The following is a 25,405-nucleotide window of genomic DNA, read 5'->3' as shown; positions in this document are numbered from 1 at the left end:
TCTATCTCCACTCCTCCTACTTAGTGGAATAACGCATCTTACCGGATCTTCGAGGAATTCAAAATCTCGATTCCAAAAAAATGCTACCCTTAACTGGATAACCTAAAAAACATGTAATTGGAAAAAGAGACAACCCAACATGGCCTCTGTCTAAATACTTTGAAAAGGGACTCCACTCAATTGAGATTCAAAGCACACTAGATGTTTGGGTCATTCCATGCGAAATCACCATGCGAAATATTCCCCACGTGAAACCATTTTTTTTTTTCAAAAAGATTTATAATGTATACTCCTGATATGAATACCAAGCTACATTTCAGAGCCCAACACCAAACGTTAACAGAAGTAGGTCAAGTTGAATTAAAGTACCCTCACATTAATTTTGCACTGTCCAAAATGTGCTGTAGCATTTTCTGACACTGACATCTTCAACACAGTTGAGGATATCAGGATGAAATGTTTCTCTGTGACTAATATCCACCTGTAGAACCTGCATCTTAGTGTAATTGTCGAAGATAAGTTAAATCTGCTAAGATAATGATGTGTGAAGTTGGGTTGGGTTCATGCAATTTGATTACTTTCTGTTTGTTTTGTTTTTTCAGATTTCAATGTACCATTGTAGTAGGAATTCCTTCCACTGACAATACATGTTGGTATGCATGGCGTCAAGTATCTACATGTTTTTAATACAGCAAAAAGACTTGGTTATGGTGAATATGTATATTTATTATGGTTATGTTATATTATGTTATGTTATGATAGGTTGTTGTACCTGTGTCTTGTCTTAAGAATTTCGGTCATTCTGTGCATCTGAATGATACAAGTTATGGTGAATGATACAAGAAATGAAATGCCCCAAATCTTGTGTAAATTTAAAGGGTTTAAGCGAAATGTCAGTGTTGGCCATTTGACCAGTGGCATACTATTCTACATGGCTAGATCCACTAGCTCAAGCAATGTCTGAATATTTACAAGCAGTAGTGGCTGCAGCCTTTGAGGTGCAGGCCTCTGCTCCTATTGTACTACACAGCCGACTTACACTGAGTTCCACATGCTTACATGTCACCAGCCAGACAATTATCTTGCATGACTGTTTTGCTCACGCAGCCTCATATCACTATTGAGCACTGCGTGACAATTAACCCAGCTACACTTTTACTTACGGCAGAGGACAGATAAAAACTATGGCAGCCAGAGCTGACCTACGAGATATGCCTTTTCCAGAAGCTGATTTAACTATTGTTTGTTGATGGTCCAAGCAAATAAACCTTGAACGCACAGCTACTACTTCCACACTATTCCGCACAGGCAGCGGAACTAGTTGCACTGATTGCGCACACACATGCAAAGACCTGGTTTCATTGGGAAACCACAAAGCAGACAAGGCCACTAACCAGGCCGCACTACAACAACCATCTGACATGTACACAATTGAAGAATTAGATCTCACAATACTAAAAGATATGCTGCAATATTGAGCCATGGTGAAAACATGCCTCAATAAGTGGGGATAGTAAGCATATATTTTTACTTCTTATTTATATTTTATGAGAAAGATGTTTAATCATTCATTATTGATTTTATTGAGTTAAATCCAAACTATTAAAAGCAAATTGAGAATCCAAGAGTGAAATTAGTGAAATTAAGCATGCGTGCCTAAACTCTCAAAGCATTTGCTGAAACAGACAAAGAGATTGAATATACATTTGCAAAATATATGGCAAAAATGTGAATTAGCAAAATGCTCTCAGAACTCTTTGCTTCACAGGAACTTGTGAGGCTGTAACCAAGGTTGGGCCAGGAGATTGGGTCCTAATCAACAGCCTCAAAAGAAAACACTGCCACTCGCCCAAGTGGGACAGACCATATCAAGTGCTACTGTCAACATCTACCACAGTCAAGATAGCGGAGACAGCCACCTGGATACATCTAACACATTGTAAACGAGTAAGCCTTCTTTAGAAAGAGACAGAGGGTAGGAGTTGTCTTCCTCTACAGTTTTCCAAGGCCGGCCCACTGTGACAGAAGTCCAGCTACAAAGGGGATTCTTTGCCTTAGGCAATTTTTCGTCTCAAACCTGGTGAAGAAAACAACACTGTCCAGTGGGGAAGAAGAGCCTAGTGGATACTGGGAGGGCGGGCGGCCCTATCTCTGTGAAGTCATGGGGAGTTACAAGGGAAAAATTAAACAATGTGTGGAACTTTTGATAATAACTGTACTGCTCTACATTTTGGGACTGTTAGCATACTGATCACAACAGGCACCGGTCTTGGTCAAATGTCCGCGATGGGGCCTACCTAAAGCCGGAAATGGGTGAACCAGACTGCCCAAACACACTTTCAACAAAGAGACTGTTTACATTTTCCTGCCCAGTAATATTCAACAGCCGATGTGTTCTGCAGAATGCCTGATGGGGAACAGGGCCTTCAAGGACACAGCAAAGAGGCCTTGTTTGAATGTTATCTAAAGCCTAGGCGAGCTACTGACACACACACACAGTTGACAGCCACTATGTTGGTAAAGTATACAAATGTGTGATGAGAAATATGATGACATTTTAAATGATTGACTTATGATGATATGGAGTGATGCTCAGTAATGATCTCTGTTCCAAAAATCCATGATGAAGCTCAGAGTGATGATTTTGAGGTTATCCATTGAAATTGATAATTGTTGAAACATTGAAAGATGATTGATTGTGATTGTGATTGTGATTTTGAATTATCCACTGAAACGGATAAAAGGAGGGACTGATGGAGATAATTTCCAAACACTGTTAATGACTTAAGAATATAATAATCAAGTGCCTTGTATTATTAATTACCTTATATGAATCATGTACTTATGTAAGCAGGAACATGGCTTTTCTGTGTTTCTGCATGTATGTAACTCAGATTATTAGGTGCCACTTAGTCTGCATATCTACAAGAGCATGTTTAGACCAGAGGTGATAAGCTTCTTCCGACCTTGCAAAACTTCCATCCTTGCCTCGGACGTCAGAGATCCACCACGTGGTTATCCCTACTGAATGCTAAACTTCTGTCTATATAACCCTTGTGCGATGTGTTTATCATTGCTTCACTTTCAGCCTTGTGCTGGGAGTGAGCCCGATTGCAATTGTTGTTTGTCTAATAAATATACTTTATGCAGCTCCGGAGTCCTGAGGTAACTAGGGTGAATTTTCACCTAACATAGTATTTGGGGGCTCGTGACCGTAATTCCAACAACCTCCTCGACTCTCCACACTGGGCTAATCATCAGGACCTAAACCGTACGGAGGAGTACGAGACTCAGTTTTTCTAAAGACCTCCAACTTGAATTGGAAGGAGGCCAGGGCCTGCGAGCGAGGAGAGCCGAGAGTGAAGGAATTGAATTGGACTATAGGGGGTGGACTCCGAGCTGTTTGTGAGTATATTGTTGGTTTGTTGTGCGTGCACGCTAGTATAGTTTTTCTTGGGGTTGAGACGAACTTTTTGCCTGTTTGCCACAGGATGGTAAGGGTAACAAAAGTTCAAGGAAGGATTCTTCCCTACTGAACGCTAAACTTCTGTCTATATACCTTGTGCGATGTGTTTATCATTGCTTCACTTTCAGCCTTGTGCTGGGAGTGAGCCCGATTGCAATTGTTGTTTGTCTAATAAATATACTTATATGCAGCTCCGGAGTCCTGAGGTAACTAGGGTGAATTTTCACCTAACACAAACAAACAAAATAAATCCTAAAGTCAAAATGTACTCACAGTACTCACAAAGACTAGGCAAACTAGGCAAACTAAGCACAACACTGGGCACAAACTAGGCACAAACTAGGCACACAGTATTCACTGTATTCACAGTATTCACTTGACCTCACAGCAGGTCAGTGCTCCTTCTCTTCCACCTTTCTCATGCCTCCCTTCTCCACCTTTAAATAGGCCTGCCTCTTGGGCTAAATTGGTCCAATCAGGTCTTTTGGTGTTTGGCATGGTCACGGATATGGCCAGTTCATTGAATAAGGGGAAAGCTCTTCAGGTTTGTATATGTGGTTGGTGGAAGGAAACTTCACGGATAAGCTTGAGGATCTACCAGAGATGAAAAAAATGCCTGAAGCTTGTAAAATGTATTTGAAATAGGATTTCTGCTCCCTGCCGGCACTCAAAATGCAGCCCATAGCCTATGCCTACCTGTCCATATAGGCCTACTGCTTATAATAATCAGTTACCTCTATTTTTGTGACGATGACATGACGTCATACAAAATTGCCCCAACAGAAATGTCGGGCTAAAATCGCCACTGCTCCTATCTGAGGCAAACAGTTTGCTATGTCCGTGCAGAAAGCAGGAATCCCAGGATGTTCTGGACGTTTGGAACACAGTAGCATGATTTGGCACCAAATTCTGGCAGCAAGGACAAAAGGCAGAGACATCTGATTGCTATTTGATCTCGCAAAAGCCTTTGGAGTGGTGCTACCCAGTCTGTTGTAGAAGGCATTCAGCTACTTTCAGGCCCCTGAGAAGACTTCAGGGTTAGTCAGGGCATATTTTGAGGATATTCAGTTGCGCTTTAACACAAGTAGCTACACCATATCCTGGCAGATGTACCATTTCACTGTTGGCTTTCACCATGACGATGGAGGTAATTATGAGGCCGAATGGCTGCAGGACGGCAACCGGTTACCGCCCATCTGAGCTTATATGGATGACATGACGACACTGACGACAACTGCTCCATGTATTTAGCTGTTAGCCAAGTTCAATGAAGTCTGAAATGGGCAAAGATGAAAATGAAACCTAGCAAATGTAGAAGTGTTTCTATCAGTAAGGGAAAACTGGTGGAAGAGACGTTTGATATTGATGTTGAGGTGATTCCTTCTATTGTAGAAAAACCTGTGAAGAGTTTAGGCAGGTGGTACAATTCCACATTGAGTGACTGAGAACAGGTTTTAGAGCTTAGAGAATTCATTGTTAGGGTTTTCAGTACTATTAATAAGACCTTCTTGCCTGGTAAACTGAAATTGTGATGCTTGCAGGTTGGGCTTTTGCCACGCGTAAGGTGGCCTTTGACTGTGTATGATGTTGCTATTTCAGAGGTGGAGAAATTTGAGAGAGTTAGGAAATATCTTGGGGTGCCACGTTGTAAGTACTGTAACTTTGTATGGAAAGGGAATTTTAGCGTTACTAATGACCAGCTTGGGGAAGGAATTCAAATGTGCTAAGATCAGCCTGGAGATGACTTCATCACAGTCTAAGGATCCAGTAGTGAAGAACACTGTGTCTGTGTCTCACACTCACTTTCCTTGACCTTGATAATAATTTTCCACCAAGGTCAAGGAAAAGTGGTTAGGAAACACATAGGACATTGTTTTCACAGCCCTGGACTGGCAATGCCTGTAACATCGCCATTCACAGTATTGAATGGGAGTACGTAACTGAACAGGTTGTTCACTTTAAAAGATGTTTTGCTATTTGTAGTAGACCAGGGACTTGAATGTGAGGCTAGTGGTGAATACAAATTCCTTGTAGATTCCTTGCACTTGAAGGCAGCATATGTCTAAGGTCTTGATCAGCAAATGAAGATGATTAGACGGTGTTTAGTTCACAGCTCAAAAAGGTGTGCACTACTGCATTTCTGGAAGGAAACACTATTGCTTGCAAAGTAGAACAGTACAAAACAACATATAAATATAAGCAAAATATTAGGATGTGTTAAAGATAAATGCTCAAATACTTACAAGCATTTTACTTTATATGACATAAAATGCGATTATTGAGATATGTACTACCTCATGGCTGTGATTCAAATGTATCAGGGAAATTTGAAACAAATACAAAGTTATAGATTAAAAAGTTTAAAAGATAGCTAATAAAACAAATAAATAATACTACAAAAACAACCAAGTACATATGCAAATAGGTCAATGCATTAAGATATTGAATAAAACACAATACGTGGTGGTAATTCCAATTTATTAAAGAGAGTGAGACGGTTCAGAGTGTATTTCATAAGGACGGACATAGGGAGAGAGAAATAAATGAATAAAAACACATATAGATAGAGAGAGAGAGAGAGAGAGAGAGTGAGTGAGAGTAAGGGAAAGTGAAAGAGAGCAGAAAGAGAAAAACAAAAAAATAAGATTTAAAAAAATATATATTGCAGAAATAGGTAGATAGATATGACTGAAAGATAAATAATTAGTGAATGAAAGAGAGAGAAAGAGAGTTACAGAATGACAGTTATAGAATGTTGACAAAGATTCACAAAGATTCCACCATTCCTTTGTAAGCACTATTACTTTTTTTGTAATACCCCAATACCCCATAAATTGCTTCGGGGGTCACCCAGAATGTGGGGGCGGACTGTATCTGGCCTGCGGGCTGTAGTTTGGGGACCACTATGTTAGATCAAGGGTTAAAGATTCATTAACCATTGATTTGGAGAGTGACAGTCAAGTTAAATAAATGACTTAAATATGTTCATAGAGCACAATTACATTTATATTAGCAGAAGTTGTACTTCAACAGTAATATCTTTCAAATCACTCACTTGGGACAGATTTAGTAAAACTGGGATGAAGTGGGCCAAGCAGGTGTGGCCATAGGTTCTTAATTAAACCGAGCAGGAGCACTGCAGATACAACTGACCCATCCAGTGGCGGTTCTACATGGAATTACGCCCCGGGCGATTTAATTTCCCTCGGGATAAATAAAGTATCTATCTATCTATCTATCTATCTATCTATCTATCTATACTCTGCTAACCACGTACTACCTTCACCAGTTGGATAAGTTGAAGCAGTCAGTGGTCTCCTTCCACCAATTCACCTTGGACTTGGTGACCACATAATCGTTCTGTATTACCTATTTGTATTAGCCATTTCACACAATTCAGAAAAACCGCGACCCAGAGGTGAACTGTCCCCCGCGCCCCCTCCCCTTCCCCCTTCTACCTTTTCACTCAGGATCTGTCCACCGCACCTTCTTAGCGAGCAGAGGCGCCTGCAGCTGCAGGGGGCGCCAATTTGCCAATTCCACACACAGTGATATGATAGATAATAGAAAATCGCTTCGCGGCCCAGATACATTTTTTTTTTAAGTGCTCTTGCCGCCCCCCATGTCTTATGAAAAAGTGCCGCCCCGGGCGGCTGCCCAGGTCGCCCGTGCCTAAAACCGCCCCTGGACCCATCATTTGAAAAACAGACGCTGGATTAAATACAGTTGAAGCAATTGTGCTACTAAAACTATTTAAAGACACTGCAGGCTTCTATAAAATTCATGCATTCTGTATGAAGTTCATGGAACACAAAATCAAAAGAAACGACATTTCCAGTGTTGAATGGATCCACTCTATCCCATTTATGCTCCATTATAATTATTCTCGCTAGAAATGTTGCAAAGTCTGCTAGCCAACACATTTTTCTCTTAATGAGCTGGTGAGAAATCAGTATTTGTGCATGATGACCTTGGATCAATCGTGTCACTCTGGTCTCTTTGGTCGTCATAGTAATCTTCCTGAAAGTCTTTCCTACCCCTGAGAGGTCAGTCCTTCTGTTTTTCTGTCAGCATATCTTTCTGTGAAGTGAGGTTTGTCAGTAAGTGGGCATCATGGTGACAGTGTCTACATAGCCACTGGAAGTCAACTGCATGCCACCATGAACCACAGTAGGGGGATTGTGGACAATTTGCTTCCCCAACTGGGTTTGCTGGATCATGGGGCATGGTTCTTCCTGGACTCCCTCCTGATAGATACTGTGGCACTGGGTGGATGCCTCTTGCTGGAGCAGAAGGACATTATTACTGGTCACACCTTTGACCTTGCTGTAGTCCTCCTCAGGCATCTCAACAGAGAGGGGGTTGGAACCCAGGTTCTGCTCCGCCAGAAGCCTGAGGAACAGTACATTCTGCTGGCTCACCTTCTGCACTTCCACGTACTCCATGGTCCTGGGCATGGTGTGCTCTTGTTGGGGAGATGTGGGAGGTGAGATGAGCACATCAGGGGCACTCTTCAAGGGTGAATGGTAGTGGTTCTGATCAGGAGATAGCACCATTGGCCAGGCACTGGTTTGGGCATCTGCAGGCTCAGTTGTGCTGGACTGTGTCTCAGTGGAGAGAAAGCCTCCAGCTGCCTTTACCTCTACGACTGGTGACTCCAGAGTTGGCTCCTCTTTGGCCACTCCACATTTCTCCATCAGCAGAGTGTGACTGTCGCAGCTTCCTCTGCCCGAGTCGTTGTCTGAGGGGCTTTTCAACTTCAAGCATCCCTCCTGGAGGTCCTTCCCATCCAGCATCAGCTCCTGGTCTTCATTATCATAAACCTCAAGGTATTCCACCAGCAGATCCTCATAGTCTGACAAAGGAGGAAAGCCCGAAATGACCAGAGCATTGAACACGTCCTCCGATTTCCCACTCTGAAAACAAAAGAATTAGGATGACTGGATCAGTGAAAGCTCCATCAGGTCAAGGTGGACACCAAAAGGAGACCCCAGAGTTGGAACAGGAAGAGGGTGTTTGTCACTACATGAAGTTGATGTATTCATTGATGCACCTAGTGTCAGGATGTGATATGTACACAGACAGAAATAAATGTACCCTACCTTGAGGAGTTTTTGATCAAAGCCTTTGATTTTTGGTCCAGGCACAGGAGGCAGAAGACAGTGTTTCAGACTATAGGGAGAGAGAGGCCAAGAAAAACAAAGAATTCTTGAGACCTGAACTTCAGTGAAAGAGATTACCATTACACCATCTTGACAAGTAGGTCTTTTAGTCACTGCAATATGGAAATCTCTGCATGTCACTGAAGGCACTATCCAACTCTACGACTCCATTTTGACTTTAGACATTACCTGCTTCTCTTTAAATGTAGTGTCCAAGTGAGGATGAAAAAGACCAACACAGAGAAAACAGCTACCACAATCCACATTGATCGTTCCCTGGGAATATCTGAAAAACACAGAAGTTGTGTAATTGTTAAATAGAGCAGTGGCATTTGTGCAAATATGCAAATAAGTGAGTGCTGAGTAGTTTTCTGTAACGCCTACATATGGTTTCACTGCTCAGAAGTAGAACAGTTCTCAGAAAAGGTGAAAGCTGCTTTAATGTATGTTATTGCATAGTCAGAGTGGCCTCTCATGGGATCCTGGAATACCACTGGAGAGCAATTACAGGCTGAACGGGTTGATCAACTCAACAAAACATCTGAGGCCCTGTGCTGGTATACCACAAGAAGAAAAAACAAGGAAGAATAATATGCTTTCACTAAGAGAGGAAAATAGCCCAGTATCACATTTCCATTAGCATTAATATATCCTAAAAATGTTTCAGCTCCCTTGTGCGAATTTCATTTGTTATTATATATACACATGAATAATTGCTGGTCAGAAAACAGATTGTACATTTGACCAGCTGCAGTTATTTGATGCTTTTAATACATATGTATTTCTCCTTACCCTTACTGAAACCCTAACCCTAGCCTTAACACTCACCTCGTCCTCTTGTGCTCTCACTTACTGTTAAACTTTAAGCAAAAACGGCCATGAGGATCTAACCCAGGTTGACTAAGTGAGACACAGCATTATCACTGTGTACCACTAGAACACCTAAAATTGGTGGCGTTGGGTCTAACCTTGAGGTATTTCAAATGGGCACTTTGTTATGGATTTGGCTGAAATCTTTTGTGGAGAAGACAGGCCAAATAACACACAGTTACAGTGAGGACTTACAAAAAACACAGTTACAGTGGGGACTTACAGTCTGGTACTTGGACATAGGCTGTGGCACTCCATTCACTCCACAGACCGTGATCAGGTTTGCAGCGAACCTGCACCATGGTGCCTCCAGAGTGAGGGCTGAAGATGTTGAATGACTTCTGTTGCCTAGCATCATGCTCCTGGATACACAGATACAAGTAAACAAAAGGATTGGGTCATAAAAGTTTAAGCCTACATCCAAATTAATTTGAGAATGTTACAAAAACTAGCTATGTAATAAACATATCCTACCAAATGATAAAACCAGCATAATCGTACTATTTTCCCTATTCATATTTAAAAGACACCTCCGTAGACACTGTCTAGCATTCCATTCCTTGGAAAAGTGGGTTGAAGCTTTTGAAAAATTACCTTTATTATTTGCCTATTCCCTAGGGCAAGGTAATCGTGTCCTTGTGTCTGTGTTTGCCAAGAGGCTAAGGAACAATAAAATGGCTGCCTAGTCCTTCGATGGTGAGTAAATAATTAATAGTGTTGCATGGTCTCCTAAATGTTAGCCACCACTGCCCCTCAGCTATTTTATCTATGGGGTTTTGTTCTTCTATGGTGCTGTGAAAAATACAGACAGTACGTAACTGAAGTTTTTATATTTAAATGAAATGTAGTTTTGCAGTAAGTTGATGCCCTGCTCATCCAAACCTAATACCAAACAAATGTAATACTAAGCTACACAAACTTGGGTTGTGGCTGAATGAGTTCACTCCACCCACCTCCCACTCGTCCTGACTCTTCAGTTTGACACGCAGCTGATAAACGAGGGTAATCCAGCCAGAACCTGTGTCTGCATTACGTGGCTTCTCCCATGAGACTCGTAGGTAAGGAACCTGCTCATCCTCTTTCACCAACACAGTCACATTTTCTGGAGTATAGGGTTGAACTGTGGGAGAGCAGAGGGCAGGACAGAAGAGAAGAGAAGAACAGCAGAACAGAGAGATGAGGACTGGGGACTGACCAATCAAAATATCAAAAACTACAAAGTTGAAAACAATTCCGGCCCTTTGAGAAGTTTTACTGTAAAAGTGAGGAAATTGCATGCATTGATGTTGCATTTCAATACTGTGCTTGACTTGTAAATGTGATAATACTCTCACAAATGAAGAAACAGTTGCCTTAAGTTATTTGTTAACCTTTCCCTATGATTACACAATAAATACACCATAGCTTTTCATAACTAAAAGATGTGATTATGGCATTCATAAAGAAAGCAATCTTATACAAGGACATTCTAGTAAAATGTGTGTGTGTGTTACACCTATTTTAAAAACTGAAGTGAGTGTGATTCCTTACTAGAAAAGACCAGTTTCATATAACCTGCCCTTATGTGGAAACCTTGTAGTTCCTTTAAATTGTTTTTGAGAACCAATGAATGTCAAACTTCCAAGTACAGCCATTGCACTTCTGAGAAACCCTAACTTGCAAGACTGGTCCTGTTGATGTTTACACGGAGGAAGTCATGGTGTTGCACACACCCTCAAACTCAAAGGACGCAACAAGAGACAGACCTGAATACAGGCATACAAATGTTGTCATAAGTCAATCATACGCATTTTAGTTTATGAGGTATGAGTTAAGAATTCATCATTTTGAAGAATTATTTTGGGGCTTTTTGTCTTTTATTCAGGTGGGCTGTGGAGAATGACAGTGTTAGAATGAGAGAGAGAGAGAGAGATGGGAATGGGATCGGGAGATGACCACGGGTCAGACTCGAACCCAGGTCCCTGTGGGCGCTTAGGCCATTACTCTACTTACCCTTGTAATAGCAATCTTACGAGCACACTGTATACCCACTAAGGTGTTCTACAATACTGGAATGCTCTCTCTCCACCTTATACTCTACCAATTTTGTATGTATCATTTGTATACCATGTTATGTTTGTATGTATTGTGTACATTTACCACATGTATGCTAGCATGCTCTTCCTGATACGTGTATGATTTGATCTGCAATGTTCCTGATTGCCGTCCACCCTTAAGTGCCGCGGTTCTGATTAGGGCTTCTTTCTGATCAACAGAGAGTTTCTCCTTGCCCCTGTCGCCATTGTGTTTGCTATAAGGGGGCCCTGGGCTCTGTAAATATTTTCTATAAAAATAAAAATGAATGGAACTGAATTGAATGCTGCCGCTTATGCCAAAGCTCCTCCCAGATTTCAGCATATTTTCTTGTATGTCTTGTATTAATGCATATGGCCACAACCATTTCATCGACCTTTCACTAACTCTTGTGTTTCAGCATCAAAATCAGCCATAAAAAAACAAAGATAAATTGATGTAATGTAATACTGATTTCTTAAATATTACATCGTTAGTTAAAACGTCACACACACTACCAAGGGAAATGTGCAACAAGTGAGTTAAAGTACAATAAATGTCAATAATGGTTGGTGAATGATAAAAACAGAGAAAACACAGTGTGGAAAAAGGCCATAGAAGGGGAAACTCACCGATGTAGACCACGTCCACATCCACAGGGTCAGAGTAGCTGCTGCCCAGTCTGTTGGTGGCCACCACAGTAATGTTGTAGTTCACCCAAATGTTCGTGTCATTCTTGTTAAAGAAGCAAGAATTATTCCCTGCTGTGCGGTAGTCCGGACATTCATAGACTGTCGCCGAGCTGAAAAGGACAGTGAAAATACACCATTCATGTATTTGTTTTTAAGTAGCACCCATTCCGTCATTTTAGATACTTTTAGTCACAACATGAAAAATGTGGCCAGCATTACAACATGACGGCATGACGTGACACATGCTCAATTTTTTTTGTACAGTATCTGTCTGGGCATGAGCAGCACATTTCAGATTCATCTGATAGACATGCTAAAGGAGACGGGTGTGCATTCATGTGTGTGTGTGTGTGTGTGTGTGTGTGTGTGTGTGTGTGTGTGTGTGTGTGTGTGTGTGTGTGTGCATTCATGTGTGTGTGTGTGTGTGTGTGTGTGTGTGTGTGTGTGTGTGTGTGTTTGTGTGTTTGTGTGTTTGTGTGTTGGCCTTCACTTACACATAAACTGTCGAATGAACTTGCTAAAGATACTGTAATTACCATTAGCATATTATAATACAGCTCTAATATTACATTAGAACTACTGTAAGCAACACATTTGTGTAATACTTCAAACTAAACTGTCACAAGCTTTAGAGTGGGAACCAGCAGAGGCCCCACAATATGATGAAGCAATCTTTAACATTTGTGAAATATTGACTTAATTAATGAATTGAGTAATTAACTTAATAGCCAGTCATCCCAACAAGCTTAAAGCACGTTTACAGCTAAGGATATGAGATTGATACTTTGAAATCACACTCATTTCCAAAGTATGAGGACACTAAGGTGTCACCCACGCCTGCGTTCTCCAACTGTCTCCTGACACCCAACTCTGAAATAGACGGTTCTCCTGGTCAACAGGTAAATATTTTCGCTCTGCCTAACAATCCACATGCATCACTGCTACAACACACTGAAGAATGGCGGATTACATGACAGAGACTGATGAATGTTACCAAGAAGTAACTAATACTGCATACAGGAACTTCAACTACCTATGTGATTTACGTTGTTGACCTTTGCTCGTTGTTGACACTGGCTGCTGTTTGCAAAACACCTGCATAGATTCCTGCTCTGTGTATTTCCATAAACAATTCTACCAATTGACGTGGGCACATGCTCCAGTTCACCTGCCCCTGTACACAAAGCCAACTCAACTCCCTGAAAATCAACTTAAAAAATCTCATTTAAAAAAAATAACTTTTTCTGTCAAAATAACCTGTTTCACAAATATTGCTGTATTCTTATACTGTATTAACCACTGCCATTTTGGTCAAATTAAGTACTGGAGCACACCAAGTTTAAAATATTGTGTATGTCGTTTTACAACAGAACGGTTAACTTGTGGGTTTGACTATGTATTGGGACTTGATGAGTTTGTGGCTTACTTCTCCAAGCTATAGTATAGGGCGTAGGTGGTAGGCAGGCCCCCATCATAGCCCGGCTGCCACCAGCAGGTGAACGTCTCCTTCTCAGGCGAGCGACAACTTGTGAGTTTGGGTTTTCCTGGGGGCGTGATACCTGAGGCAGGGAGGTCAGGCAATTCAAACTGTAAATATTTCTCCATCAACAGACACATTGAGACACGCTCTAATCCAAAAACAAGCTCTAATCTAAAACAAGATCTAATCTGAAACAAGATCTAATCTGAAACAAGCTCGTTCATCTCCTCTCAAGTAATAGGCCTAGTATAGTGATTCTAGCTCAGTGCCATACCTAAAGGTGACAGGCCAAAGTGCAGAGATGAAAATACTAACTAAATCAAATCTCACCAGCTTTTCACATTTCCAAATATCTAATAAATTCAATAATGTTATTTGTACTTACAAACTGTATCTGTCACTACAGTGAATAAGATGGAGACGATGAGATCTGTTGCAATGTTTCTTTTCATCGTGACAGTGGGCTGTAGACCTTTGTGGAAAACGCTGGAAAGAAGGTCAGACAGTTGTGCCGTTAACTTCAACTGATGAAAACTGAAATGCAGTGGGGGAAGAAATATGCCAGGAACAAGTATAAAATGTAATCATTGGTGAAAAACTAGAGGGTTAGCAAAACAAAAACACTTTCACTGAAACTAAAGAGAAAAGTGAGTAGGCTTTTGGTAAAAAGACAGGGGCTCGCCTAGGCAGCCATGGAAAAATACCAGGGGAACATATGTGATTACAAAGCTCAGAAGTCCAAACAATGAATGTCATGTAATGATTTACACCCAATAACCTAAGCTATTCTCCTCTGTTGGTCAAGATAGTAGACAGTGGTTGTGTGTGTGAGTGTTTTGTGTGTGTGTGTGTGTGTGTGTGTGTGTGTGTGTGTGTGTGTGTGTGTGTGTGTGTGTGTGTGTGTGTGTGTGTGTTAGTGTTTGTGCGTTGTCTAAAGTTCATCAAGTGCTTGTTTGTTGTCCATACAAATAACAACAAGCTGAGCTTATATCAAAATTGTCCAATGGTCTGAAGGTTTCATGAAGTGGAAGAGTTTATTTCAGTGAGCGGCACTGAAGGTTAATGATTTCCACACACAATAAAATCTAGTTTAACGGTACGTCTCCACATTCTTTGTGATTCTCACCAGCACCACCATGATTCTCACCAGCACCAAACATGTCTCTGAGAGACAGCTCTCTGCTGTTGGCCTCCTCTGATAAAAGAGATGATCCACTATGAAAAACAACAAATCTTACTGGATGCAAATTCAAGCTAATAAAGTAAAGGGCTTTAACAACAATGTATTGGAATAGAGTACAGAACAAAATGTATTTCACACTATCTATATTCTAAATTCTTAATTCTATTCCCTTCCTATTTTCAGTTAGAGTAGAGTCCACGATTCTAGCGAAGGGTCAATCAAATGACACCTCCCTTTAATGCTACTGAAGCAACGCGTTGATCTGATGGAATTGTTCATGGCCTGGTCTGAGCCAATGTCTTTGTTTCATATTAAGAGCACCAGGACTGTGAACTAAGACCTTTTTGAGCCCACACACTTAACAGACAGATACAGAACTGTGAGGAGCAATTCACTGAAGTTGACAAAAAGTGCATTGCGTTAGAACTGCGGACTGCATCTTTAAGGGTAGAGTGGCCTAAAGGAGCCATTCCACCACTAATGTTCTGATACTGTTTGATACTGTTAATAACCATCTGAAATCTCTTTAATGACAGTAATTCAATTCAATTCAATTTTATTTATATAGCGCCATAACAATACAATTGTCTCTAGGCGCTTTACAGAGCCCAGAGCCTGAACCCCAGTAGAAGTCCACTTTTTGGCCTTTACCATGTCCCTCTCCCATATCACACAAAAACACCAGGGGCTGGTCAGATATAAATGAAGCAAGGGAAGTGGTTAGATTGGGACCAAATGAAACAGTGAATAGGGTGTAAATGTTTCTCTACTCCATGTTGAGTGACAGAGAGGATTAGGGAGGAAAACAGCTGGAAATACAACATATTTGATTATGTAAGAGCTTATGTCATAAGAGGGGGGAATCAGTGCAGGCCTGGGTTGGACTAGATACCCATTCGCATCTGCTTCAGTATTTAGAACATGATGCAGATGTTGCCCTCATACCTCATCTCACCAGGCTCATGTCCACGGGATAACTGTAGGATGCAGAGCTGAAAACATGACCTTGTCAGGCATATCAGCTACAGAACCAGTTGTTCAGGCAATATATCATGCAGCACCAGTGAACACAACAGTTTGAAAAGATTTAGCTTGCCTTATCAGCCTTTAGTGTTCTGTGAGGATCATGCTTCCAAATCGTAGTTTGGTGGGCTGGAGTGGAATGTCTAGTTATACATTCATATGGATATAGTTCTTTCACTGTAAAAATGGACATTTCCGTCATTGACTTCGAGCCTGGCTAATGGAACAAACACCTTCAAAAGGAAACAAAGTGAAATGTATAGGCACGTTTAAAATTCTCAGGGCAGAAGACGTGATATGCAAATCTTTGTCTTAGATATGATTATAAACGATATAAATAATCATGACGAGAACATTCAGTACCAAAGTACTGGCTGTATTTACTGATAGGTAGTGATACAAATATCAAATCATGCTACAAAACAATTCTCAGGCACGTATTTCAGAAAGGGATAATGAATATGTACAAGGAAACTAAATATTCTGTCTAGTAGATCTACTGGAATCTCCCCCCTACTAGAGACTTCATATCAAAAACATACATCTTTCTCCCACATGACCCTCATTTAAATTAAGACATCTAATGAGAAAAACACATTTTGAGAGCCAGTTTATAAGAATGTCTATTTATAAAAAAGCTATTATGCAACTGTTATCGTAATGCCTGATCTCAATAACAGCATCATGAAACACCAATTGGTTTGTGGAATGACAGTGATTGGATAATTGGCATTACAGGAAGGGTTCGGGATTGCCCTTTGTGCTGCATATAGCCAACTTACATAACCTCCTTAAAAAACGTCACTAAGCCAGGGAAGCACGGCTTGGACACGAGGGCTTCCACACGATGTCTTTTGACCAACTTTTTCAGTTATTCTTCAGTCTGTTCTCATTTGACTGCCTTCTTTGTGTCCTGATTCACAGCATCACAAAGCCATCACAAAGGTCCCAAATACCAAAGATTTAACACTAGCAAAGAGAATATATATGCAATACAAATACAATTTTCTCTGGGACATGTAAATAACCTGAACTATGTTATGAAACCTCCTGTGACGTGTTTTGAGAAAGTGACACTGCATAACACCTTGGGTATTAGGCCTGCTGCGTGCTCTCACTGACAAGTAAAGCCTCTTTGCTTCTCCTACGTCTAAACTCAGTCACCTAAACGCTCAAAGTATGATGACACTAACATTTCGAATTGATATTAAAGTCCCAGAATCAGGCTTTATTATATAAATACACAAGAATTTAGGAGGTCATTAAGATCACCTTCAGTTGTTTGAATTCTCCATTGTTGAAACCAGAATAAAGCAATTCTCAGTAGCCTGCACAATTCCAAATGCTAAACTTCCAAGAAAAGAGGGAGTGGCTTGCTCATGTTCACCTGCAACAGGAAAGGAATGGAATGTATCCATGACAACGATACCAACCCTATCCATGAAAGCGCTGAGGAATCAATGGGTACTATGACACTTCATACATTTCCGTTTGCTGGTTTTCTATTTCCGTCTGATTCTGCGTTGAATGCTGCTGGGATGGTTTGTGTTTTTACAAATTAAAATAAATCATAAAAAGGGTATGTTTTCGTTCTGTGGACAAAAAGCCCATTAAAAACACCATGATCCTGAGCTGCACCTTAAATTACAGCATAATTGAAGAATAATTACTGTACATCAGTGGTAAGGCCGAATAGAATAGTCAGAAATGGGAAATGTAACTGTTCAAGGTGGATAGCGTATTATTAAAAGATTGGCTGCCAATATTTTATCGCATGGTGACTACTCCTCCTAGCCCATGGACATAATTTTTTCTTTACTCTTTTTCCTTTAACAAGGACATAAATCATTATACAAGATGAAAGGTGAAAATGGTCTCTAAATCTACCAGATTGGCCTGAGTATTCTCTTGTAGCAATTGCATTCAGTCAGCCATCTCAGCACTTGTGTGATCATGATTCATGGATATGTCTGTTGAGTCCCATTTGTCAAAATATGCCAAGGAATAAGAGTAAATTACATTTCATTAAAAGCTAGGTAAAATTAGTAAAATATGATTATTAGTGCGCAAAGAAGAGAGTTTAGTTTTCAACCTTGTCATCACAAAGGGTCTCAACATCTCTCCAACCGTTAAGGACCGCCTTGTCTTATCATTTCTGTGTGTTCTTTGATGTGTCTATGTTCACACACATTCAGAGCAGATATATTAGGGTGTTCACATGCAACATGCAGCTTGGGTGATTCAATCACAAGTGGACAGCTCTACGACAGGCAGCTCACACCTAGCATTAGAGTGCGTCTCTCTCGAGTCACCACTTGTTATTGAATCTCACTTCCCCGCTGTATATCCAAACAAACATGTACATTTCCGCTTACAAAGACCAAACGCGTTGTTGTTTTGAACCGGCGGGACTGGGTCTCTTCCTGTGTTCCAGGCAACCCAATCGCCCAAGATGTTTGATGTAATATATCTCTATGGGCTTTTCAAAATGAAAAAAAAGAACAATGACTACGCACATATGAGTACATAGTTCCACTAATGCAGAGAATGTCAGTTGAGTAGGCAGTCATTAAATGTGGCCCAGGATAAATCCACATACGCACTGATAAAAGAACGTGGCCATATGCATCCCAGACCACCTCTGAATGGGGTCTGTGTGATCGGATCTCAATGCGTCATCAATGTGTCTTGAGTCCATTGACACCTGAACTTATAGCTGTCTACTTATGATCGGATCACCCATGACGCATGTTACTTCCAGGTGTGTACAGGGGCCTATAGGTGTTTTTACAGTGTTTTCAAGGCGGCAATATTGCGCTGTCATTCCGCCTCACTATTCTGTCTAAAAGGTAAAGAGGCAGAATGAGGGGTCTGAGCGGGATGATATCTGTGTAAAAATGTACGGTCAGCCTGGCGGAACAGGGGTGTGACGCAGCCTAGCACCTAACCAAAATGATGCAGGACTTCTGTGTGGCAGAACTCACAAGTCTCACATGATGAGCATTAACATGCGATGCATGATGCCTACCCACTGCACATCAGAGACACCTAACCTGTGGCACCATGCAATCCCTTTTTTTTAGTAGGTGTGATCAATGGTGTCAAATAACACCCAGAGGTGTTAGAGATCAGAGAGAGGGAGCCTTGGATTACTGCTATACAGTAACACTACCTGGGTGGATTAGGAATATTACATTATTTAGACTGGTCAGGTCTCCATGGAGACATCTGATGCTGCAGAGTGACTAAGACCTGCGTAAGACTGGCTAATGACCACCTGTGGGCTTTACATTGTTGTCAACATTCACTGGTCACGTTGCACTGGAGGTGTGAGGAAGCAATAAAAAGAAAACACTTGAGCTATTTTTCAGTCATCTCCAAGAAAATTTGGTATGATAATGTGAATATTAGAATGTTCAAGGTGTGGAAGAAACAGACAAAACAATTCAATATTTAACTTTTACATTTCAGTAACTAACAATAGTGTATGCATATTTATATGCTTGTGCCTGAATAAAAAACATACATATAAACACTAAGGACCTCCATGACATATTACCTCTTTGATGCCAAAACAGCAGACTAACACCTGGTAGGTACAGGGTTTTATGTTTACTGTATGCACCTATACATCAGAACAAATTCCAGGTAGGTGTAAACCTACTTGGCAATAAATACTATTCTGATTCTGATTCTGATTCTGAAGCGAAGGAACTTGTTTGTCAGGATTTCAAGGTTTCTGTGTTATCACAAATACCCATGTATTTGCGTCACTGTACGCAACCTATGATTACCCTGGAAACAGCCAATTCAAATGCTGTTTGCTGTTTCTGAGTTATCACAATTTTGTTGTAATCATTTTATGTGTAATTTACTGTTTGGACATAGCACATTAACTTCATGTTCTTCTTTGCTGTACGGCAAGTCCTGAACATTACTTTATAGCCAGCAAAGCCCTTGCCACTCTCAAAGACAGAAAAATAAACATTCTTTGGGTAGAGTTGACTGATAAGGAAGTAGGCTATCAGAACATGCGAACCCAAATCAGAAACAAGGAAACTACAATGTAAAATAAGAAATGGCGTAAGAACCGGTAATTATGGTCAGACCACAGGCCACACTCTATAGGCTCCTTTAGGCAGTTATTTCACTGAAGACTCCCTGGTAGTTACTTGTTGAACATGATTAAATAGAACTGCTTTTTATGGCTCTTAAGCATGTGACACACCCCTTCTTATTTGAGTGGGACAGGAGCATGTACAGCAATGGATTTGAATGCGTCTGTGGATCAAAGGGGTAAGTAAGGTTAAACCAATGAAACAGGCTATCAAGATAGTAAACCTTTTTAAACCACTGGCACAGCATCCATTTGGTCATTCAGCAGTGCATTGCCTACCTGTTGGCATGGATACATTTGAGCTGGTTTTATTAATTGGTTTAAGAAGCTTATGGCTGGCTGGCAGGCCATTGTGTTCCTGTTTTTCTTTTCTTTTCTTTTTTTTAGGAAAAGGCTTCAGGGTTCAAGAAAAGGAAGTTAATTATTAAGCACTATTATCCCTGCACTAGGGAAAATGGAAAATGACAGCTTCAAACATCATCCTTGTCTTAACATGCAAGTATAAGCTATATGAAATCAAAGATTGTGGTTATCGCATTGTACTTGAGTGGCACTGATTTGATATGGGCTACTATGTCATTTCTGAGCTCACATAGTGACCTTGGCTTTCACTGACAGACAGTACCTTGTTGGTTGAGGTCAGCTGAAGGCATATATTGCTCACCTCTGTTAACTATCAGGTCAGTTTAGAGGAAATTGTTGTAATGTGGATAAGAGGTGAAATACAGCACCAACCAATGGTTTTACGACACAATGACTCCTGACTGACTGATTCTTTTCTTTTCTAAACTATGACAAAATAAAATCAGTCAATGTGCTTAGCTGTCCAGAATATTAATTATAGACCTTTCAATATAAACATGATTTAACTGTCTGTGAATCAGAAGCTAAAAGTGGTTTAAGGACTGGAAGTAGCCTGACTATGGTCACAGATAAGGATTACTAATCCTAGGCAAAGCTCATTGCATAATGAGAGACTGTATCGGCATTCTCCATCTAGTTCTATTTTGAATATATCTTTCATTTGTTTACCATTCAGAGTAAACAAACAAGCATATCATCACAAGCAAACACAAATAAAAATCATAGTTACTTTTCATTGTGAATTGGCAAATTAATTTGTGAGAAAAAGGATGGTTGTATTTCTTATATTGATCTCAATAACATCGGAAAACTCCATGACTACTTAAAGCTCTCAAAGTGGGCATAAAATCAACTCTAAACCAATTAATATTGCAGTAGGCTATAATTACTGATATCGTCTAATATTGAGACCTATTTATTATCATTTTTAGGATATGTTCTCTGGAATAGGATATTCGATTGTTCTAAAACCGCAAGCCACAGCAAGTGACCAATCTTTCAAATAAACTAAACCTGGGCAACATAAATCCTTCGCTTTTTGTAGGTATTTACTTTCGCTTTTCGTAGATATTTCAAATGGAGATAGGATTGTCAGAGCAATTATACCTTATACCTGTGACCTCAGTCACTTTTCGAGGCAAGACATTTTGGTCATTCACAAGAACCTAGGCACCCGCAAGCGCAGTCCAATGCATATAAATCTACACAGAAATATTCAACTAGATACAGGATGTATAAAACGACTTTCCCTCTCATTAAATGAATCCAGATATAACATACATCCATTCGCAGTATGAGTAGCCTTTTTTAAATTTGACCCATTATACACAAAAGTACTGAACTCTCTCTTGAACCACTCTCATTTACTCACTCTCACCAATCTCATTCATCATTTCATAAAAGCAGATATAGGCTAATACATTCGCGTTAGCCGCTCTCAATTCTGTGTCCTTTTAGTCTAGGCTACTCCAAGAAGTGTAGCCTACTTATTTAGGATAGTAACCAAACAAAGCAGATAAGTTAAAACACGTGTGCATTTGTGATTTAAAGCTGGCTATTCAGTGGTTCATCCAACAGTTTACAGGTGAGCAACTACGATTTTCCAACGCTCAGCAGCCCGCCCGCAATAGACATCATTTCTATTGTATAGAGATGACTTACCTATCAAACACTCAGCGGTGTCACCCACGTCCAACGAATGACATTAAAAGGCTACATTGAACTGTGAAATTATTTAAATCATCAGCTGTTGAACTTTGTAACCGGTTCACACAATGTCAAGAAACTCGCACTTCCTCAGATTCTCTAGAGCCAAACGTATAACTGACTGAATTGCAGCATCCCCTGTCTAACCGGTCTTCTTCGAGAGGGTGGAGTGTGCGATGTTGTCAAGGCTGTCGGTCTGCTTTCTGAGGTCTGAGGTTTCAGAGGCACCGCCCACCTCTGACAACATGCAGTAGCTTAATCCAACGCTGTGCGCGCCCGCCCTCATATTCATCAAGTAAGGGGTATGTCAGTGGACAAATCAAATCAAAAAGACATTTCAATTTGTTAAACCGTGTTTGTCGGTTCAGCTATTTAGCTTCGTAAATGCTTACTGCATTTCTGAAAAGTAGAGCCATGGTAAATCTAAACAACAAAAATATATTCAACTAGGGCACCTGAGGAATGGTTTCTAAAAACATGAGCAAATCTTAAAAATCCTATTCTCCTAAAATGTCTATCTCTCTCTCTCTCTCTCTCTCTCTGTATGATGTTGTGTGTGTAGGCCATTACGTAGCCTATGCATGTGGCATACACACATACAACATCATAGAGAGAAAGAGAAAGAGAGACAGAGAGAAAGAGAGAGAGAGAGAGAGAGAGAAAGTGTTTTCCTGGGGCCTACTGCCTCCTGCAAAACACAAAATATCTGCTCCAAAGACTCAAAACTCCAATAGCATGGTAGTGCTATTTCAACTCAGATTAGACTGCCCATGTTCACTAATCAAACAGATGGGTAATTTACTCTTGTTCTTCATCAAACATAGTAAAACCTCCACTTAATCGGATAACTGTTTATTGTTCTGCACTTCCCATTGAGAGATGGTGTAAATGCACAAATCACTTAGAAACTGGGGCACGTTGTTCATGGCAATACGTTTTATGTCTGCTTCACACGGCAAACCTTCCTTCTGCATTCAAATGGTTCAAAGCCATTCACACAGTAATGTAGACCTTCTCTTGACTGGTGCTGCCAGCCTAACGTTTACCTTGCTTGTTCAACTTTAAATTTGAGTACACTCTGGATGCCTCGGAAAGTAAATAAAATCTACTTCTTTTTTTAAACAAGCTAGTCAGCAAGCTATAAGGAAAAGGTTACATAAAAAAGAGGGACTTGGATGCATTTTTCATTATAACTGATCTGCATGAACCTGAACAGAAAGTTCCATAGCCTTTTCTGGAGGGTGAAGATGGCATTCATCTCCTCCTTACTGAGGTTGAGTAGTTTTATTTACCATCTGGCTCTGCTCTCACAATGAGACTTCCTGTCATTTAGGCCTCACTGACACTTAAAGATATCCCAGACTCACTAGGCTTTCTAGACTAAGTATGGGTGCCCTTCATGGTCCCACACACATCTATATGGTATTATGTCTTGATTAAAGTACCATACATAACCATGGATGTATACGAAAAACTATGAACTAGCCTACAACATACACCCTGGACCTACCTGAAATTAAAACAATTTGAAATGCAACTACTGTTACCACACTTCAAACAATACCTAGAATTTCTACATGCCGTTACCTAAATTGATATTTGTTTACTTTTCAAGGTGTAAGCAATGTAAACACAAATGAGAAAAGCCCTTTGCTTCAAGTTACTTCGAAGTGTTCCTGTATAGAATGGTTCCTGTTCTTGTGTATCTTGACGCTTTATTTCAGGTGTTTTTATGCCTTTGTTCACATTCTTTCAGGACAGGAGAAATGTGAACCAATGCAATAGAATGCCTGAAACAGGCAGACTATCCCACCTTGACAATTCAAAGATTTCACTACTATTAGCACACTATTTGTTTTGTCATGAATTTAAAGGATGTAACAGAGATTGCCTCTCAATGCCCCAAAGGATGCAACAAGATGTTTTAGCCTAGCCAAAATATTCGGTTCATTCTGATTGGGGAGACCCAATTTCTCTCTAAGAACCCATGATATAAGGATAAAATGAACAGATGGTCACAAGGTCCCACAATATAGTAGTACGTTACAGTGACAGTATAAGTGGTATATGCTTGCTTGTTATATGAACACTTATCATTGCACATCAGTGACACTAAAGTTAATCTTTGCAATAATATGTACTTGTATGGGTCCCACTTAATAATAGCATAACAATTAACTAAAAAGCAACAAAAGGTTTTTTAATAGCATAAAATATACAATTAGCCAAAGAAAGGGTTGTATTTCTGACAGAACAACTTACCCCTACAGAAGTTTAGACATTATGTCTAGATGAAATGAGGTGTATTTAGGTGCACCTCCACAGACATTATTGAACAATTTTGCTCAATACTTAGAATCTATAATGCTGAAGTAGGCTACAGACCTTTCCATCTGCCAAGGGAATTTACAGTAGTGTCTCTCACTGCAGTTTACATCTCTCTGCAAGCTAATGCTAAGTTAGCACTGGCTAAACAGCATACTTCCACAAACAAACTGCAAAGGTCATCCGGACGGTGTGTTTATTATATCTATATATAATCCCCAAATTCTATCAATTTGTTGATTTCTCTACCAGAGGAAATAACACGCTGGACCATGTCTATTGCAATGTAGCGAATGCTTAGAAAGCGTTGCCCTCACTCTATGTTTTGGTTATGGGAAACAATCGAAAAGTAATTACAGAAAAGTAAAACAATTAAATGTCGGTAATGACCAGGCAATCAGTTATGTTGTCTTGCTGAATGGTTTGCCCAGTCATTTGTAAGTAGTCAATTCAACTTCGTCTTACATTATCATTTAATCTTGTAAAGATGTTTTCTTTTCATGTACAAATAACAAATAATGCAATTTCATTTTTTTCATGAATAAAGTACTGGAATAGAAATGGCATTCATTACTGTAATATCTTTCTTCAACATTTCAAAGTACTCCCTCCTATGTTTCCATGTTCTGAATAGTAGGAGGAGACAGCTGTGTCATTTGAGTTTACTCTTTTCAGTAAGGGGATAATGCTTTAGTGTGAACTTTGATGTCACTAATGGAGAAGATTCCATTAACACAGCTGGCTTACAGATGCCCCGTTTAACAGAAAACAATGAATCCTCCTCTCACCTTTCCTGCAGACATAATGTAAGAACATTACAGGCCAGTCTCACCCTCTACAAACAGGGTTAACTTAACCCTATTTCCTACATGTATTTATTAACTCATGACTTACAGTAAACCTGTGGCTAAACATACACACGTCAAGGGTTGGAAATATGGCCCATTGTAAGTAAATACATAAAA

The 25,405-nt window shown here is 40.2% G+C and overlaps 1 protein-coding gene across 1 annotated transcript; it reads right to left on the bottom strand.

Annotated features, from left to right (window-relative positions):
• Positions 1-7,029: 7,029 nt before the first annotated feature.
• Positions 7,030-22,285, bottom strand: prlra (prolactin receptor a). The gene is made up of 9 exons (XM_012840272.3): positions 22,071-22,285; positions 14,108-14,208; positions 13,669-13,801; positions 12,183-12,352; positions 10,452-10,618; positions 9,722-9,860; positions 8,818-8,914; positions 8,569-8,638; positions 7,030-8,382 (listed from the first exon to the last, which is right to left on the bottom strand). Exons 2-9 carry the CDS (start codon positions 14,172-14,174, stop codon positions 7,564-7,566), a joined length of 1,662 nt encoding a protein of 553 aa, XP_012695726.2. The 5' UTR covers positions 14,175-14,208; positions 22,071-22,285; the 3' UTR covers positions 7,030-7,563.
• Positions 22,286-25,405: the final 3,120 nt, after the last annotated feature.

The sequence above is a fragment of the Clupea harengus genome, chromosome 12 (genome assembly GCF_900700415.2).
Source record: "Clupea harengus chromosome 12, Ch_v2.0.2, whole genome shotgun sequence".
Taxonomy (NCBI): Eukaryota; Metazoa; Chordata; class Actinopteri; order Clupeiformes; family Clupeidae; genus Clupea; species Clupea harengus.
Note: the sequence above shows the minus strand (reverse complement) of the source record. Positions and strands in the feature narration are given on the sequence as shown.